The 19,175-nt window shown below is 41.9% G+C and overlaps 1 protein-coding gene across 1 annotated transcript in view; it reads left to right on the forward strand.

Moving 5' to 3' along the window:
* Znf462 (zinc finger protein 462) overlaps positions 1 to 9,470 on the forward strand; it is a 146,241-nt gene extending 136,771 nt beyond the window's left edge. Inside the window, exons 12-13 of the mRNA XM_070011153.1 lie at positions 4,732 to 4,855; positions 6,340 to 9,470. Of these exons, the coding sequence (XP_069867254.1) occupies positions 4,732 to 4,855; positions 6,340 to 6,550 (335 nt within the window). The 3' untranslated portion in view covers positions 6,551 to 9,470. The remainder of the gene's footprint in view (positions 1 to 4,731; positions 4,856 to 6,339) is intronic.
* The last annotated feature ends 9,705 nt before the right edge of the window (positions 9,471 to 19,175 follow it).

Raw genomic sequence — 19,175 nt, forward strand, 5'->3', positions numbered from 1 at the left:
ATTGAATCAGCAATTTTCAAGTATATAACATATATTAGTAATAATTACCCTGTTCTATAATAGATCTCTTGAACTGATTGTTCCTGCTTAGCTGAAATTTTCTAGCTTTTAACTAACATCTCTCTGTTCCTTAATTTAGCCCTTGATAGCCACTATTCTACTACATTTTTTTTCTTTCTTTCTTTTTGGTGCCAGTACTGGGGCTTGAACTCAGGGCCTTGCACTCCTAACTTGACTTTTTCTTTCAAGGCTGCCCATCCACTACTTACCACACCTTCACTTCCAGTTTTCTGATGCTTAATTGGAGATAATCTCAGGGACTTTTCTTGCCCCAGCTGGCTTTGAACCTCAATCCTCAGATCTCAACATCTTGAATAGTTAGGATTACGGGCATGAGCCACTGGTGACAGACTAATACTTGTTTGGTGTTTTTGTTGGTGTTAGTGTTGTTTGTGCTTTACTTCCTTTAGCCCAATGATCTAGGTTCATCCATGTAGTCATTCCTCTTTTTGTTGTTGTTGGTGGTGGTGGTGGTGGTAGTCATGGGGTCTGAACTCTGGGCCTGGGCGCTGTCCCTCAGTTCTTCAGCTCACGGCTAGCACTCTACCACTTGAGCCACAGCACCACTTCCAACTTTTTCTGCTTATGTGGTGCTGAGGAATTGAACCCAGGGCCTCATGCATGCAAGGCAAGCACTCTACCACTAAGCCACCTTCCCAATCCTAAGTTTTCTTTATGGTTATTATAAAGGTAATGTACATAAGGGTTATAGTCAAATAGGTTAGATAATTAGTACATTTCTTCTTGGTCACTGTTACTCTTTCCCTCACCATTCCTTTTGTTTTTGTTTTTTTAAGCTGAATAATATACTGTGTGTTTGTGTGTGTTCATATATACACATTTTTTTCTATTTATTGATGGACACTCAAGTTGTTTGCATATCTTTGTTATGAGTACTGTGTTATGGTGCACCTGGGAATACAAATATCTCTTGCACATACTTCTTTTTCTTTGGAGGTAGTGATAGGATTTGCTATTACTATAGTAGTAGTAGTGCAATGGCTGGTTTTTATGGTAGTTCTATTTTAACTTTGAAGAAATTCCAGACTGCTTTCCATAATGACTATACTAATTGATATTCTTAGTAAGACTATGCATGGATTACCTTTTTCTATTTCCTCACCAACATATGGTATCTTTTTGTTTGAATTCCCTACATATTTGGGATATGGACCCATGACAGATTCATTTACAAACATTCCCTCCCACTACGTAGGCTGTTTTTTCCCCCTATGTATTGTTTCTTTTCCTGCATAGGAACTTTTTAATTTGACATAATCTCATTTGTCTATTTTTGTTACTTGTGCTTTATGGGTCATATCCAATATGTCATGGAGCTTTGCCCATGTTTTCTTCTAGTAGTTTTATAACAGTTAAGCCTTATATCCATTTTGAGTTGATGGGTTTCCTGGCACTGTTTATTAAAGAGACTGTCCTTTCTCCTTTGTGTGATCCTGATAACTTTCTCAAAAATCAACCAACCATAAAGGTGTGTATTGTTTTCTGGACTCTCTGTTCCTTTTACTTGATCCACGTGTGTTTTTATGTCCATCCCATGCTGCTTTGATTACCTTAGCTCGGTAGCAGAATTTGAAGTCAAGTAATGTGATACCTCCAACATTATTCTGTATACTACTTGGGACCTTTTTTTTTTTTTTTAGTTCCCTAGGTTGTATTGTGGGGGCTGGAAATGTTTTATAGTAGTAAGAGCACTTGCTGAGCATGTCCAAGGCCCTGTTTCAAACCTCAGGACTGCTTTCCTAAAATTAATTAATTACATGTGATAACACCTAAGCCTTTAGCCCAGTTCCTGGAACATAGAATCACCTCGTAATGCAGTAGATGTTATTATTGTCATTTTATAAATGAGAAGATGAAGGTCTAAACAATTTTGAGAGCTTGGCCAAAATTAAATGTATAAAAACATTCATAACAATAAAAATATGTACATATGCATACATACATACATACCTATATATCTATAAAGGAAAACACTGGAGGTTGAATTTAGGTCTTATGTTCCCCAAAGACAAGACTTCTGCTATTACCAATTTTCCCATCCCTTGAACAGTAGCATATTAAAGGAAACCTAGCCTTGAAATCTGAGAATTTAGTGACTCTTAGGGCCTCATTGTAAGTTGCCTTTTTTTTGGGGGGGGGTCCTAGTCCTAGGGCTTAAACTCAGGGCCTGAGCTACCACTTGAGCCACAGCTCTACTTCCAGCTGTTTTGGTGGTTAACTAGAGAATAAGAGAGTCTCATGGATTTTTCTGCCTGGGCTGGTTTCAAACCTCCATCCAGCCTCCCAAGTAGCTAGGATTATAGGTGTGAGCCACAAGCACCTGGCATAAAGTGTACTTGTGTTAGTAGAGACTATATTCACCCATTTCTTACCCACCCCCCTCCAAAAAAGAGAAAGATGGCTTTTTTTTTCTTTTCTTCAGACCTTTTCATAACTAGGTTCTTCACAAGGAATTTTTAACATCTGTGCACTGTTACGAAAGTACTCTGGGAAAGAGTGCTTCTGAAAGAGAGTACAGAGGTTCCTTCTTCGTGGTGCTCTGTGACCCTGCTGTTCCTCTTTGAGAAATAAATTATTCCTCATTGGCTCTCATGATTATTTTTAATCTCTAAAGTAAAGCACAGGTTATTTTTGAAATTATTACAGAGGAAGGGGGAAAAAAACCCTCCAAAACCACCTTGAAGTTCCTTCTTTCCCTGTGACTCCTAAACACATAAATAAATAAAGCCTTAAGAAATGAGAAGAGACGGAATGGCATTGGTGATGTGTGCAGGCATTTTCCTGACTACCCTAGGTGGTCTCTTGTTAACACTAGGCTCCACACCAGACTTCACTAGAAAGCACTTCATGATGTCTGCTTCTCAGTGGAGAGGAGAGCATCCACATTCCTGAGCCTGTACCACAAGCAGAAAAGTTCTGCACGGAGAAGCATGTATTTGTAGCTTCTAACCACATTGGTAGGAATTGTGAGCTAAAGCCTTTGTTTTCCCCTCACCCGTCATCCTCATAAGAACAGCTGTCTTTGTTCCATCTCCTTTGAATGGCCCTAAAATCAATATTCTTGCCAAGCAGACAATAGCCTTAGGGTGTTTTTGCCAGACATTCTGGCTTCTAGGAGTAGAGGGTAGGAGGTGGAGTTATCCTTGCTCTCAGGCTGATTGAGAGCAATTTGAAGTATGGCAGGTAATGGGTGGCCTCTTCCTTTGAGGATGCAACTTAGCATGTGCCCTTGGCTACAATAGATGACTGGTTTCATGTTTCCTAGGGGAAAAGGAGAAAGTGCACCGGAATAGTCTGCTTGTTGACACGTTAGACTTTCATCACACACACCCTCAATCTCTCGAGTCCATGTCCTTATAGCTGTCCTTATAGCTCCTTTCCAAACCCAGAACGTAGACATGGGGCAGGGCTTGTATAGGAAGAAAGCTTAGAGGAAAAGTGAAAGAACCAGGCATGAGGAAAATCAAAATGAACCCAAGCAGAATGCTGCCCACCCCGCCCCCTCTCATTATGCAGTTGGGAGGAGTCAGGAAGGCATTCTGTTGATTTCTTGCCCAAGATAATCCCTGCTAAGGAATTAATGCGCAGAGCAGATGGTGCTGTCTCATTTCCAATGAAAAGAATCAAGGAAGATAGTCTGTGCAATTATTTTTAATGGCTTGTGTGGTGATCTTCTTAATTTGTGAGAAAATGTTTCATCTTTTGTGAAAACTGGCCCTGTTCACATGGCGTTCTGTGCGGAAGATGAAGGCGTCCCAGAGCATCTGACTTGGGAGGATTTTATTAAATGGGGGCGTGTCAATCAGGAGATGTGCCTGTATCACCTTGTATGCATGGGTCCAGAATGGTCTCACATGTAAAGATGATCCCGCTTCCCCACACGCTTCCCTCATTTTGCAGCCTGGCTACACAACTGACTAGTCCTGCTGTTTATTTCCCACACAAAGACTTGTCCCTCTGTGATCTAATGAAAGACATATGGGCTTGGGACTCAGGATAGCACAAAGGCCATATAGCTATCATCTTTGAGTTTCTAAGGGGTGTGGCTTAAAAACAATTAGCCAGCCAATCCAGATTTGTCCAAGCCCCTAACATGTGTCCAGAGCTATGGAGAACACAGAACAAAGAATTTAATATTTGATGCTTATCACAGACCTGTCCAGAACTATCATCTGTCCCCACAATTGTGAGTAGCACTGATTGACAAGCTGATGTGGGAAGCTGGCCAGAATCCCTCATTGTCTGGGGTCACACTTAGTAAGTGAGTAGAGGTCAAACTATGGGCCTTGAGATGGAAGAAAAACCAGGAGAGAGAGAGAGAGACCCAAGTAGAGAAGAAATGCTCAGGAGCCATTGGAATGGACAGAGGGCTTCTTCTGGCAAGAATGCCTTGGACTATTGGTGATGGGAGATTTGGGGGGGTGGGGTAAGGGGACATGGGGAGACTTGGAACTGCTCTTAGGAGCTATCCAAGAAGTGCCCTTTGGGGAGGTCCTAAGCGCTGTCTTGGGGAGTCTGGAATGCACTTTCGCCTGTGGCTTCCCAGGTGAGGAGCACAGGTTCGCTGGTGAAGGATGACCTATCTCTCTGCACGTTCGTGTTCGTGTGGCATGCCAGTGATAGGGTGACACTATTGCTTTCTCTTTGCAGAGCTGATGGGATTCTCAGACCATGGAGTGCCTGTGAACAGCGAGAAGCGTTTTCCATGTGAATTCTGTGGACGGGCATTTTCACAGGGCTCTGAGTGGGAGAGACATGTGCTGAGACATGGCATGTAAGTCCTTTGTTCCATGGTTGATGCTTGGGAGAGGAAGTCAGGGTTCTGTGTCAGAAAGTGGGAGAAAGACCAGGTTTCTCCTCTGTTAAATTTGAAAATGGCCACCCAGCCACAACTCATGAAGGAAACCATTGCAATATATTGGAAATGAACTTTACAGCTTGGAGAGGAGAGCCAAGGGGAGGGGGGAGGGGGAGAAAATGAGGGAGGGGGTAACACTGTTCATAAAGAAACATATTCATTACCTTACTTATGAAGCTGTAACCCCTCAGTGCATCACCTTTACAATAAAGTTTTTTAAAAAAGAAAAGAAAGAATGATAGGTCCTACATAAGTCAGTACAGAAGTACAGCATTTTCTCTAGCCTATCTCCCTTACATATTTATTAGTATTACCTTCTATGCAAGAACATGAATTTTTTGTGTGTATACCAGTCTTGGGGCTTGAACTCAGGACCTAGGAACTGTCCTTGAGCTTTTTTCCTCAAAGCTGAGTGCTCTACCACATGAGCCACAGCTCTGCTTCTAGGTTTTGGTGGTTACTTGGACAATAGAGTCTTACAGATTTTCCTTCCCAGGCTGGCTTTGAACTATGATCCTCAGATCTCAGCCTCCTGAGTAGCTAGGTTTTGAGGAGTGAGACACCAGTGCCTGGCTATGAATTTGACTCTAACCATCTAACTCTTGTTCTGGCCTCTGTGACTGTCTATTCCCTGAGTGGCTTTGAACTTACACATGTACTGGGCAAGAGTCCAAGGAACAGAGTCAGTTTCTGTCTTTCCTCCCAAGTAGGTGAGAGCCTTCCTTTGTGTAGATACTTAGTCTAAGCTGCTTGAACATAGATTCATCCCTTTGGCAAGGTGTCTTTGGTCTATAAGACACAGAAGGAAATTAGGAACTGGTTTTCTAGAATAGGCCCTGAAACCTCAAATGCCTAGATTTCTGAGAATGCAAAACTTCCTGAGATACAGGTTTGTCTACAGGGCTTTTGCTTTTTGTTTATTTCTGTGGCCTTAGTTATGGACCTGTCCAAAAAAAAAAAAAAAAAGGTTTTGATATCTAAGATGCTCTTTTTAGCTTAATAAATATTAGCCAATCTCCAAGCTTCTAGAATCAGCTGAAGCATTTGAGCACAAGGCAATCCTTGTTAGCATTCTACTTATTATGACTCAGAAAAGATGACATGAAACTATTATGTTAGTCTGGAAACAAAAACATGGTGTAATCAAAACATACGCTAATAATGGATATTTTTGTAGGTTCGAACGATACAGAAATACATATCCCACGCAGAGCAGACAGCAAAGATATATCACTGGCAACTGACTCATAGACACCCAGAGCTTTGTATCAAAATAAACCCAAGGCTCCTTTAGGATTTTGAGAACTATGAGAGCACTGGAGTCTTGTTTATTTGATTAGGAAATGCATGCATACTGAACTGCCTCTTCTGCGATTCTCCCCTCCATCCCCATCCCTCAGGGCATTGAATGACACCAAGCAAATAAGCAGAGAAGAGGTGCACCCAAAAGAAATGATGGAGGACATGCTGAAGATACCTATCTCCATGGAGGAGAAGGAAGACGATGAGCCAATTGGGATAGACTTTTCCCTAAAGAGTGAAACGGTAGCCATCTGTGTCGTAACTGCCGACAAATCTCTCCTGGAGGATGCAGAGGCCAAAAACGAATAAGAGTTTTGTTGAAATTCTTCATCAAACCTGACTTAACCCATGATGAGAAAGTGGGAGGGCTGGCATGGGCTAAGAAGGGAGGGACAGAAAAAAATTAAAGAAATAAAGAAAGAGAGAAGACAGAACAAAGCTGCTTTTTAGGGACTGAACAATCTATTTTCAAAGCACTGGTACCTGTGTGAGTGAGTATGTAAATTAAAGTTATTTAAATGGTTGGAATATGTGGCTCCTTTTCCATCACTCCATCTTTTTCTTCTGGATCTTCACCATGGAAGTTTCCTCCGCTGCGGATGTGGGAATACCTTCTGTGGGCACGGTGCGTTCCATGGTCCCCTTGGACAGTCTACGGAAACACACGCTCCGGGACAGTGGAAGACGTCTCCAAGGGGAACAACTTTTTGACGCACAACTTTCTGTGCGTTTTTCTAGTTTTAATACCTTAAGCTTTTTCAAGACCTAACTGCAGCCGCTTTGGGGAAAATAATAATAATAATAATAATAACAAGACAAAAAAAATAAAAACCAGAAAACAAAAAAAGAACTGCTTTGCATAAAACAGTCACCTGTTTCCTAGTACCTCAAACTTAACCAAGGGAATTCTCTGCATTTCTCAGTACTACCTGTCGTCCTGTGGTTAAATGTAGAGAGAACTGCTGGGCAAGATGGTGAATGGAGGGGGAAATAAAAAGAGTTTTAAAGAAAGGAACACAAATTGTGCTTAAAATCCCCGTGTGGGTTTTATTTCTTAAAATACTGTGATTTTTTTAATTATTTTAGTAAAAAACAAAACAAAACAAAAAAACAGAAACAGACTTTAATTATTAGATCACTGTTTGTGAATGGTCATCCTTACTCCAGGTAAGCTGTTTATTCGTGTTCAACTATAATTTAGATTTCAGTAGCTTCATGTGAACTAATTTTAAGGTGATGGTGGCATTTTGTTTGCCACCTGTTTATTTTCTATCCAGTTGAGTGTTACAAACACAGCACAATTGAGTTTTTTTTCATTACTTGTTTGTGTGTGTATGTGTATGTGTGTGTGTTTTGTTACTCTTTTAATTCGAGGGCAAGGGAGATTTAGTTTCTTTGTGAATAGGAATGTTTTTATTTTAAACATGGAAATAACAGCAAAAAAAAGTTAACCTCTTTTGTTTTTCTTTTTAATTTAATGATAGAACCAAACTTTGAGCACAGCTATACCATCTATAGCCAGGCAAAGAGGTCCTCTTCACTCTTCTGTTGTTTATCATATTAACACCTTATTTGTCTCACATCCATAATTTCTCAGGATGGCTGACTTTTGTTTGCATTGTATTTTGTAGGGGTTACTCATTTGTTTGGGGGACCAAGGGGGACACGCTAGAGTCTATTCCCTTTGGCGAGAGTGGACAAGAAATGATAGATAAACTACAAGGAGCCTGGAGAACTACTTTTTTGATTTGTTGTTTTGTTTTTAAATTTAGTTGTCAGCTGCTCTGTTTCCTTGTATTCACTTTTTCTGGAGGAAACAGCTTAAACTAAAGCTAAGCCTACATTTATAATATGTTCTGATTGTGAACAAAAGAGTTTTCGTTCCAAAAAGTAGGAAAGAACTTTTCTTAAACCCTAGGTTTTAGAAGCTGGTGTGTGAGCTTGTGTGTGTTTGTGAGTGTGTGTGCGCGCGCGCGTGTTTGTGTGCATGCGCATGTGTGTGCCAATGTGTTCACACACGTGCATGTATGAGTCTTGGTTTTCATGATTTTGGTGGTGTTTTTTTTTTTTTTAACTTGGAATGGGAGGGGGAGGGAAGGGAAGGAAGGGCAGGGGATGACCATGTCCCACACAGCTTCAAAGAAAATCCATGGAAGATGTTGCATTTGTGGAATGATTGCTTACTTGAAAAGCATGTTCTTTATTTTCTTGCTGTTAAGAATTTTTATTTGTAGATTTAATTTAATTTTTTTCCCTTAGGGATGAGGGGCCATCATATGGAAATCAGAAAAAGGGGAAATGTGAACTCTAGACAAAGATTCATGATTCATTTTTGTGTCCATATTTGTTTTTAATTGGCCTCCTTTCAAATGTGCTAAACAGTTTCATACCTGGATTGGGTGTTTGTAATGGCTACCAAAAAAAAAAAAAAAACCCAGAAAGAAAAAACTTAAAAAACAAATGAAAAACTACAAATGAAAAAGAAAAAAAAAAGAAGAAAAAAGGAAGAAAAAGAAAAAAAAGAGAAAATAATTGTGACATGCTTTTATCACTACTTTATTTTTCAAATAACATGTAAATACTGTAATCCATTGGATTTTGTTTTGCTAACCTGTTAATAAAAATATGGGACCATTATCCTTTTAACAAGGCTAGAATGTCATTTTTTGTTCTTTTTCAAACATATATCTGATATTTTGTGGCCGCACATTTTGTATGCATTATTATAATTTTGTTGACTGTAATGACATAGAATTTACAACCCTTTTTTGTTGATGTTTAATTTATACAGAGGACATTTTTTTTTTCAGAGCTTGAGAGAAGAGAATAAATAGCAAAATGATGACCTATTGACTCTAGTAGTCAGTGTTTCCCAATACTTGATGAAAGGGAGGGGGATTCTGAATCCTTGAAGCCAAGGGTTTAAAAAATAAAAAAAAAAAACCACAAGTAGGTTATTCAAGTTGTTTGCAACATACATTTTGTAATGAAATGTGAGAAATTAATAAAGAATTTTTTTCACATGTGTCTATGAGCATCTGTGGTAAGTCATTTGTGGATCTGACAAAGATAGGAAATGGAGTAGGCAACCGGACCTTTCAGTTCCTGCACCTGAGAACTAATTCAAGCCAGTGAATGGCCGCAGGTGGGCAAGACCAAGGTAAAGCCAGGTAAGATATGAGCAAGTGCTATGAAATGTTAGTGTTTCCACATCAAGTGTTTATCAAGGAGTGTTACAGGGGGAATGTTTTCCATCTAAATTGTGAACCAAAGTGATGTTTGAAGCTCCAAGAGAAAGAGCCAGTGTTTCAGTCTCACCACTGGTTCCATGAGCACACTCCTTTCAAAATAGAAGTCCTTGCTCATCCCTTAAACCAAATAACTACAAGATATCTACCTGTGTGTCCTGTACAAATTACCACCACTTATGTTTTTTTTTAATGTTAGCCTCTTTTAAATCAGGGGGGAAAATGAATATTCATGAAACCCAGTGGAGTAAAATTTAAACCAACAGTTTTTGTTGTTAAACTGAGCACCGGCTTGCTCCTATCAAATGGCTCATAATAATTTTTTTCAGGGTTCATTCTAAAAACCTCACCTTTCCTCCTGTCTTGTATCGGGTTTGCCAAAAGAATCTGTATGGAAACAGAAAAGAGTCATGAAGACACTAACAAAGCTGCATAGAAAGGAAACTAAGTTGGATAAATTAGGATTGCAGTGGGAAGCACAGTGATTCTAGTTGTGAGTTGGTAAAAATGTTCTTGTGAAGCCAGATGTAAGTCACATGTTTGGGTCTAAGCTTGCCTGGCAGGTAGGCAGATAAATAAGAGGATTCCCATTCTTCCTAAGTCACTTATCATCCATCATAAGAGACACTCAGCCTTTTCTAGGGCTGTGAGTTGAGAAGTTTCTCCTGTCCTATAAAGGTGGACTCCATTGCCACACAACTGTTCTCTCCAGCTCCGTTGCACATTGTGGACAATGTCTATCCTCCCAGTTGGTTTTATGGTGAGAAAATGGAATTTATACCTAAATTAGTAATAATAGAGCTCCTCTACAGCAGTTCCTGACATCTTGGGCTTAGTCCAATGGAGGCTTGCTTCCCAGGGTTGATTTGTAGGATTCCTTTTCCCCTTGTAACTCAGCAATCTAAGCTCCTCTTATCTGGGGATACTATTACCCAGGGTCACTACTGAGAGCATGGAGGTATTCTAACCCCTCAAAGGCTGCATCCAGGTAATGGCACACCTCACTTGCAATCACACTGCATGACCCCTCCTACTCACAAGAGAATGGGGAAGTGTATGGATTCTGATCTACCAAGGAGTAGATTAGCTACTAGCTTCTGCCACAATCAAAAGCTAAGGGAACAGCAGAGAACCTAGAAATTCTCTGAAAACGAGATGCTGTGCATCAGCCAGGTACCTGGGTCAGTATTTCTTAGCAACTATTTGGTACTGGTCCCTGTATAAGAACAAAACTGGAACTTGATGTTGTTGACAGATGGAGCATTTGGACAATATGGCTTTCCCAATGGCAGAGGTAGGACTTGCTCGACCTTCTATTTCCTCTCTGGAAGCATTGGACACACTTCTCTGTTGATGCTGTGGCGTAGGGGATGTGGTGTGAGTGAATGGGTTTTCTGACCATCTAAGGGAACATTTGATTTAGGAGCCATACAAAGAAATTGGATACTCCTACATACTTGGTGAGCCTTTTCAGGCTTAAGCTTAAACTGAAAATTACTACCATCTTTCCTTGCAGGAATCCTTATTCACTATTTGCCCAGTGTCATGCCACAACTCTCAGAGAAATAAACAGAATTAAAGCAAAACAAAACAAACCTTCTAGGAGCCCTGGATTTTTTGTTTGCACATGGGGTCAGAGGAGGGAAAGATGTTTGCTTCAGCCATTGATACTTGGGATGTTGGGCTTTTTATTAAAGAGGAAAGCTGTTTCTCCCCACTGAAAAGCAACACCAGCTGAACTCAAGATGAGTTTGCTGAATGCATTGTTTTAATTAACTGAGCCTCCTGAGCCAAAAGATTCCAAAGTGTTGCTAGGTGCTGTAATCCTAGCTACTCGGGAGGCTGAGATTTGAGGATCCCAGCAGCTTAAATCCAGTCCAGGCAGGAAGTCTATAAGACTTTTATCTCCAATGTACCACCAAAAAGCTGGAAATGGAGATGTGGCCCAACTAGCAGAGCACCAGCCTTGAACAAAAAAAGACAGCAACCAGGCCCTGAGTTCAAGTCCCAATAGAAGCTAAAGGAGAGTAAGAAAGATCTCAAAGCAATGTTCCAATAGAGGACTGTTCTGTATTGACTGGGCTGGCTAAGCTGGTATTTCTTAAAGCCCTTAGGAAAGACTTCAACCCTGTTAATCACATTTTGTCAGAGGAGCTATGTAAAGAGCTGTCTGTCTTAGTCTTTCCTCTCTTCTGCAGCCTTAAGTGAAGAACACATAGAAAATAGGTTTCCAGAAGCTCCAAAGCTGGGTGAGTAGGGAAGAACCCTTCATTGCAGAGTTCATAAGATGCCTCCAAGTAAAGTGCTCATCATTTCCTGAAATGTCAGTCCATTTCCAGACCAGTCACCCTGCATGTGCTTCAGTGCTGACTCCTTCGCCTTCTGGAATCACCTGCCCTTTAGGATTCAGCCTAAATGTCACTTCAGACCATGGGAAGCCTTCCCTGACTCTACATGTCACAAGAAATAAATTTGCACACTAACCCCCATCTCTTCCCTGCTTTAATAAATAAGAAAGACTTGTTACGTTCCAGGAATATGTCTCAGTATCTCAGTTTTCCCAGGGCTGTTGGAACAAATGAACACCAACTTGATGGCCTAAAGCAACAGAAATGTATTCTATTGTTCTGGAAGCCAGGCTCCTTATGGAGGCTCTAGGATAGTGTGTTCCATACAGCTTTCCTGGCTTTTGCTGGCTGTGGACAGAGCCTTTGTGTTCCTTAATTTATGATTATGTTATCCCTATCTGCCTCATACTTCATGCTGTCTTCTGTCTTCTTTTCCTTCCTCCTCTCCCTTTCTGTATGTATGTGTGTAACAGTGCTAGAGAGTGCACCCAGCACTTGGGCATAATAGGCAAAATTTCTAGCCCCTCCTGATCTCTTCTAAGGATGTGAGTTCTTGGATTTAGGAGCCTTTCTCCCTCACTCAGGAATGATCTCATCTCAATATTCTTAATAACATCTGCAAAGTCTCTTCTTTCAAGTAAGATCATATGCACAGATGTCCTCTTATCTTTGTGGTGGAGGATCATCATTAGATCCACTAGAATCCTAACAGACATCTGAAAACTAACTGCTCTTAGACCAAATTTGAATCCTTGGTGAAAAGGTACATAACTGTCCAGCATTCACAGCTCAGGAAGAGTTGCAGAGCCCTGCAACTCCCAAAGTGCCATTGCTTAACCACGGTGCCACATGCTTCTCTTTGTCTTATTCATTTTTATCTTCCTAATGCCATACCCAGAACCTGGCTGTGAATCAGGACTCAATAAACGTCTGTGGGAGAAATGGATGGATGGATGGAGAGACGTTCTCCCCCCCTCCCCCACCCAGCGCAGACTTTCAGTAGCAGAGACACATTGCTGTCAGATGCAGCTAGCCTTTTTAAATTCAAATATATTCCTGTTGATACCAAGTGTTAGTTCTCATCTGATTTGGCACCGATGTTACATTTTCTTTCAGAGCTTGATATTGCTTTTTTAAATATCCAAGTAAAAATATGCAGCTTGGTAGATGAGAAACGTCTTTGTCTGCAATTTCAGGCTCTCTCTGTGAAAACACCAGAGAGCTGAGCACCAGCATTCCCTCTTAAAGGTCACCTTGACCATCCTCCTCCTCTCTTGCCCAGAGGTGGACAGGGAATGAATAAGGAGTTCTAAAAATTAGACGTCAGTGGTAGCTACCCTGGATAAGAAGGAGCAGAGCAGAAGCCAAAATTGGCTGTGGTAGGTGTGGAGACACATGGCTATGACAAGCAATGTGGACCGTGTGAACATGCTTAATGAACACATAGAGTGGCTGGTAGCTTTGAGAGAGATAGGGTTGAAGGAAACTTCTTTAAAAAAAATTGAGAGACGGAATATTGGGCATGTTTATCATACAGCAGGGAAGAAGGTAGCCATGGCAGCTATGACTGCCAGGTGAACTGTCCAGAACAACACAGCAATTGGCGTCGGTGATGGAGAAGAAAGGAAAAGGAAAGGAGCACACTCAGCTCTCCACGTAGGGAGAAGATCCAGGGGCTGAGTTCATTCTGATGAGCCTTGTCTTTGAGGTGGGCTCCCGCATGGAAGGTGGGGGATGGGTAACAGGGAGGTTACCATCTGGAGCTGCTGCTGAGGGCCACATGGAGAACCCAATAGAGGGGAAAGGAAGATGAACAAAACCCAAACCCGTTATTATGCTCTTCTCCAATACAACAGAAGGGGTCCCCAGAGGAGCAAGGGCCACCATACTTTGTGAGGATTTCATTACCTCCCAACACACACACACACACACACACACACACACACACACACACACACACACACACACACACACACCACTACCATATGAAGAAAGGAGAGAGAGTGAGGGAGGCTGGGAGGGAGGGAGTCACTTAGAAATCTGAAGGGACACTTTCTATCCCCGCCTACTTAATTATCTGGCTTTTTGAATTAGAGCTCCAGCAGCAAACTTTCCTTGTTACTATTCAGAATTTCTCTCTTGAGCTTGCTCCCATTAATGAAACAGCTTAGTTTGGTTTAGCTAACTGCATGCATGACTTCCAAAAAACCACAGCACAATGCAGGAGGAATGCAGCCTCTAGCAGCTACAGCAGCTTAACCACATTGTTTAAAGAGGAGCCAGGCAGCAACAGTGCCTCTGAAATCCATTTAAGATGTGTGAAAACACAAGATTGAAATTCTGACCTTTCCCTGAAGCTGAAAGAGCCCACTCCAGGGGAGGGGCCGTGCCGAAGCTGCAGCTACAGGTCTGGGCCCATCTACAGCTTGCCACGATGCCAGCTCTAGGTGGCCCATCAAGGAGCAAAGCCCTGCTTTTGTCCCTTGGTCTGTCCTGTCCCTAGCTGGGGCTCAGCCTGGAGGCTGCTAGGCGTTTTTGAAAGGGGAATGCTGTTTAGAGAATTGCCACCAAAGCCAGAAGACGATAGGAATTATTAAAGGGCAAGTAGCAGAAAAGAGAAAAGCTTCCTTTAGTATGTGTGGGGCCAAATCAACTGTCATTCTCCGCCTTTACAGGCTTGAGTGAGTGAAAGGATTCCATCATGATGGTCCTTCTGGTGGCAATCCAGATGCCACAGTGTTACAGGTAACATAGGACAGGCAGCAAGGCATGTAACTAGGAACTTGATTCACATGTCAAAGTTTCATCCCAGGCCATGACCACAGACACAGAGAGGTTAAGGGCTGTGTACACAGAGAGGTTAAGGGCTGGAGATGCTGCTGAGGGCTGACTCGGTTCCAGATGAGAGCAGAGTATCCAGAAACAGGCTGCCTTAGTTCATGTCCTGATTATTCCACATATTCAGTAGCCTTGAATAATTAACTTGATTCCCCCATGCCTCGATTTCTCTAGCTGTACTGTTGGCAGAAAAGGACAAAGTCATATACAATCAACCTTCTGCACCCATGGATTCTATAGCTATTGATTCCACCAAGCACAAATTGGAAATATAAAAAATTCCACCTGTACTGAACATGTACAGTTTTTTTCCTTGTCATTATTCCCTAAGCAATGCAGTGAAATGACTGTTTACTTAGTATTTCATTGCTTTTGGTATTGTGAGTAATCTAGATATAGTTTAAAACCAAGAAGAAGATTTACATAGGAGATATGCAAATACCATGTCATTTAATAGGATGGACTTGAGTATCTATGGATTTGGTTAATTATTGGGGTGATGGGGGAATACTGAAACCAATCCCTTTACAACTATTGAGTGCCTACAGTGTAGAGAGCTGCGAGAGGCCGCACCTGGAAGATGGTGCCGGTTTCCGCCCTCCGCCTTCCCGATGGCGAGTGCTCTCGTGGTAAACAACTCCTGATATGGCTAAGGCAAAGAATCTGGCTTGCTTCCGCGCACCTGAACCTATTGGTGGTTCCCACGTGGCGTATCAGGGTTGGCTACCCAGCGGGTACTTAAGGCTGTGGGGAATTCTCCCCGGGGTTGGGGTCACAAGATTATAAAAAAAAGGTCCTGAATAAACGGCAGAGAGAAGAGTCCGGTGTCCTGTCTCCTTGCTGGTCGAGGCGGTAGCGACACTACAGTACATGTTATATATGGCTTAAGAAAAATATGTGAGGGGCTGGGAAGATGGCTCAGTGGTAGAGTGCTTGCCTTGCATGCCTGAGGCCCTGGGTTCGATTCCTCAGTACCACATAAGCAAAAAGAAAAAAGCCAGAGGTGGCGCTGTGGCTCAAGTGGTAGAGCGCTAGCCTTGAGCTGAATAGCTGAAGGACAGCGCCCAGGCCCAGAGTTCAGGCCCCACGACCGGACCCTCCCCCCCCCAAAAAAGAAAAAGAAGTGAGGCATTTAACATAGCACCTTTCCCATAGTCTGTGCTCAATTAATGCAATTGTTCCTCTCTTCCTTCTTGCTATTCAGATTCATTCTTTTTTTTTTTTTTTTGGTTATGGGGCCTTGGCCTGGGCACTATCCCTCAGCTCTTCAGCTCAAGGCTAAGGCTCTACCACTTGAGCCACAGCACCACTTCTGGCTTTTACTGCTTATGTGGTGCTGAGGAATTGAACCCAGGGTCTCATGCATACAAGGCAAGCACTCTACCATTGAGCCACCTTCCCAGCCCTCAGATTCATTCTTTAGTGACTTAGAATCTCCATTTCCCCATCCATAGAGAACGGATAAAGAAATCTACTTTCGTCTGTAAAATGCATAGTCTATAGCAGGCACTTCATACGTGTCCACTGACTTAATACTTCCAGTACTACATCTACTGATTTGCAAAAAATGTAAAGGGCTTTATTATTTTAAAAATAGGTTCTGGGGCCAGATATATCTGGGTCAGAGAGCCATATTATCTGTTTACTGTCTCTGAGAACTTGAGTTATTTAGCTTTACTATACCGGGTATTTTCATCTGTAAAACAGAGAATAATAGTATTTGCAATGAATGTGCCACGAGATGCAGTAGTATCTGTGAGCAGGGAGCTATAAAGTGTGGAATGCATTTTCCTAGAGGGCGCCAGCTCTCTGCCTCACCTGTGGCAAGGGTGTTCAATGAGTATCTGTAGCCTGACTCACCAAGAAGTGAAGAAAAGAAACATCAGAGCAGATCTCTGAATGGAGGCATGGCCCAAGGGGACCTCAGGATTTCACTCTAGTATTATTGATTGAGCAGATGCCATCATCAAAGATTGACCTCTTTTTTTCCTTAATGAAATTCTTACAGTCTTCTAGAAAAGGAAGTCTTGTTCTGCAAAACATTTGTTTTTAATGATCAACACATGTACATGCAGAGTTAAGTGAATGTAATCCAACGTTTAAGGCAGAGAAGGGAACCGATGCACTATAAAAACAGGTGTCAGCCCTTTCCATCTCATTGTAGTAGTCTATCTGACCTCTATAGACCAAGTGAAGAGTCAGTGTTTTCAGCAAGAGCAGACATCTATCTGGTCTCTGCAAAGGGAACCAAACAACAGTTCTCATAACCTACGCTTCAGAGGAATTATCCACAGCCAAGCTAATAGAAAGCTAATGTATTGGTCAGCTGTGTGACCTCTCAAATTAGTGATTTATTGTTTGTTTCTGTGAAGATCCTGGGACTTGAACTTAGGTCCTAGGCATTCTCACTGAGCTTCGTTTGCTCAAGATGAGCATTCTACTACTTGAGCCACAGCACCACTTCTGGATTTTTCTATGTAGTTTATTGAAGGTAAGAATCTCACAGACTTTCTTGCCCTGGCTGGTTTTGAACTGCTATCCTCAGATCTCAACCTCCTGAGTAGCTAGGATTACAGGTGTGAGCCACCAGTGGTCAGCTCAAATTGTGATAAAAAAAAAAAAAAAAAAAAAAAAAACAATCAACTAAGAACAAATGCTATGCGTTTTCCTCTGGCAAACTGTCTAACATTTGAATGATTCTGGGAGCTTATAGGGAGAATTTTATCAGATGAGATTGTTCCTCATTAACAATCTCCTCCTCCTCCTGTCTTAGCACCTTAATCTTGAGGGATTTGGGATTTATTGGAGGCCATTTGTTGTGGTCATCTTAAACTCCACCCATTTCAGCTGGGCTAGTTACAAGAGATTTCTAGTCCATTAACATTCTGACCTTGTAATCAAATCTGGTGTTTTGGTGACAAAACTGTTGAAAGAGAACAAACATAAGGCAGAATAAAACATCATTTTTTTAAACCTGATAGAAGATTAGGGAGGGGCCCACAGTGGTCCCCTTTTGGTGGTCCGTATATGTACTAAGAGGTGGTGAGGACAAGAAAAAACAGGCACCTTTGGGATCTGATGAGTCTATCTTAGGACTGGTTTTACTATTAACTTGAATAGGGCCATGAAGAAGATGCATACTCCACCTGAGTCCTCTTGTCCTTTCCTGTAGCAATAGGAGAGTCATAAACGAAACTCCCTAGTCCTCTTCAGAATAGAAGAATTGGGGTTTGGAGAAATTAAGCTCTTACAAAGAAGAAAGAGGGAAAACTGGGCCACCTCAACTTGAATGATCTCATGAATACATGTTTCTAATTTTTTACTAATATAGAGACACTAAATGTCAATGGCATTGAACGTATATTAAAACACTAATACCAAGGGCCAGCCAACTCACTTCCAGTGGCCATTCCTTGCTTGTGAGGACATCTTTAAGATCTTTCCTTTAATTTCTCAAAAAACTTTCTCAAAAATTTCAGACTGTAGGTAAAGGAGGGGTGAAAAGGTGTTTATGTTTCTTGGTTCCTGCATATGGGGGTTTACCTGAATATTCATTGTTTTTGTATTGGCTTGTTCTGCCATTGTTTTCCCCTATTCACCCTCAAAGATCTAACACCATAGCCATCTGTCCCCCTCCGGCCTGCCACTCCCCCTGGGACTCTGAATCAGGGAAAGTACCACTCTACACCCAGTTACCAAAGAGAAACCCAGGCTTCAGCCCTGACTCCTTTTCCCACTAGCTTCTAACCTCTAAGAGGTCTGCTGCCCACTCTGCAGTCTATCAGCCTCTATCCATATGCAGTCAGTCCTGTTCTGTAGCTTAACTTTCATTGTATGTCACCACCTTTCCAGCAGCCACTGTCTATCTGGTTTCCTCTAATCTACTAGAACCACACAAGCAGCCTCAAAGGGGCAAATCTAAGTCTATTACCTCCTGTCTTACAGCTCAAGACCCTCTAGATCTTTTCCCATGTTCTTTCTCCAAGCCTTCTATCAACCTAGATATCAGTCCTAACACATACCTGTGCTATTATACTTAATGCTCTATCCACTCTCCTTGCCATTCCATATAATGCTCCAATTACTCAGAACACTTCTTTCACCCTCATTCTGCCTAATTCCTCTTTGCTTTTAACTAGCTCATCTTTAACCACTCTGTGCCTCGGGATTTTTTCCCCCATAAAATGAGAAAAATAGAAGTATATATATACCTTTCAGGTTGTTGGAAGAAATAAATGAGTCTACCACCGGGCGCCGGTGGCTCACACCTGTAATCCTAGCTACTCAGGAGGCTGAGATCTGAGGATCTCGGTTCAAAGCCAGCCCGGGCAGGAGAGACCGTGAGACTCCTATCTCCAATAAACCACCAGAAAACCGGAAGTGGTGCTGTAGCTCAAGTGGTAGAGCGCTCGCCTTGAGCTGAAGAGCTAAGGGACAGCGCCCAGGCTCAGAGTTCAAGCCCCACGACTGACCAAAAAAAAAAAAAAAAAAAAAATGAGT

The sequence above is a fragment of the Dipodomys merriami genome, unplaced genomic scaffold, assembly GCF_024711535.1.
Source record: "Dipodomys merriami isolate MVZ:Mamm:240054 unplaced genomic scaffold, mDipMer1.0.p SCAF_11, whole genome shotgun sequence".
Taxonomy (NCBI): domain Eukaryota; kingdom Metazoa; phylum Chordata; class Mammalia; order Rodentia; family Heteromyidae; genus Dipodomys; species Dipodomys merriami.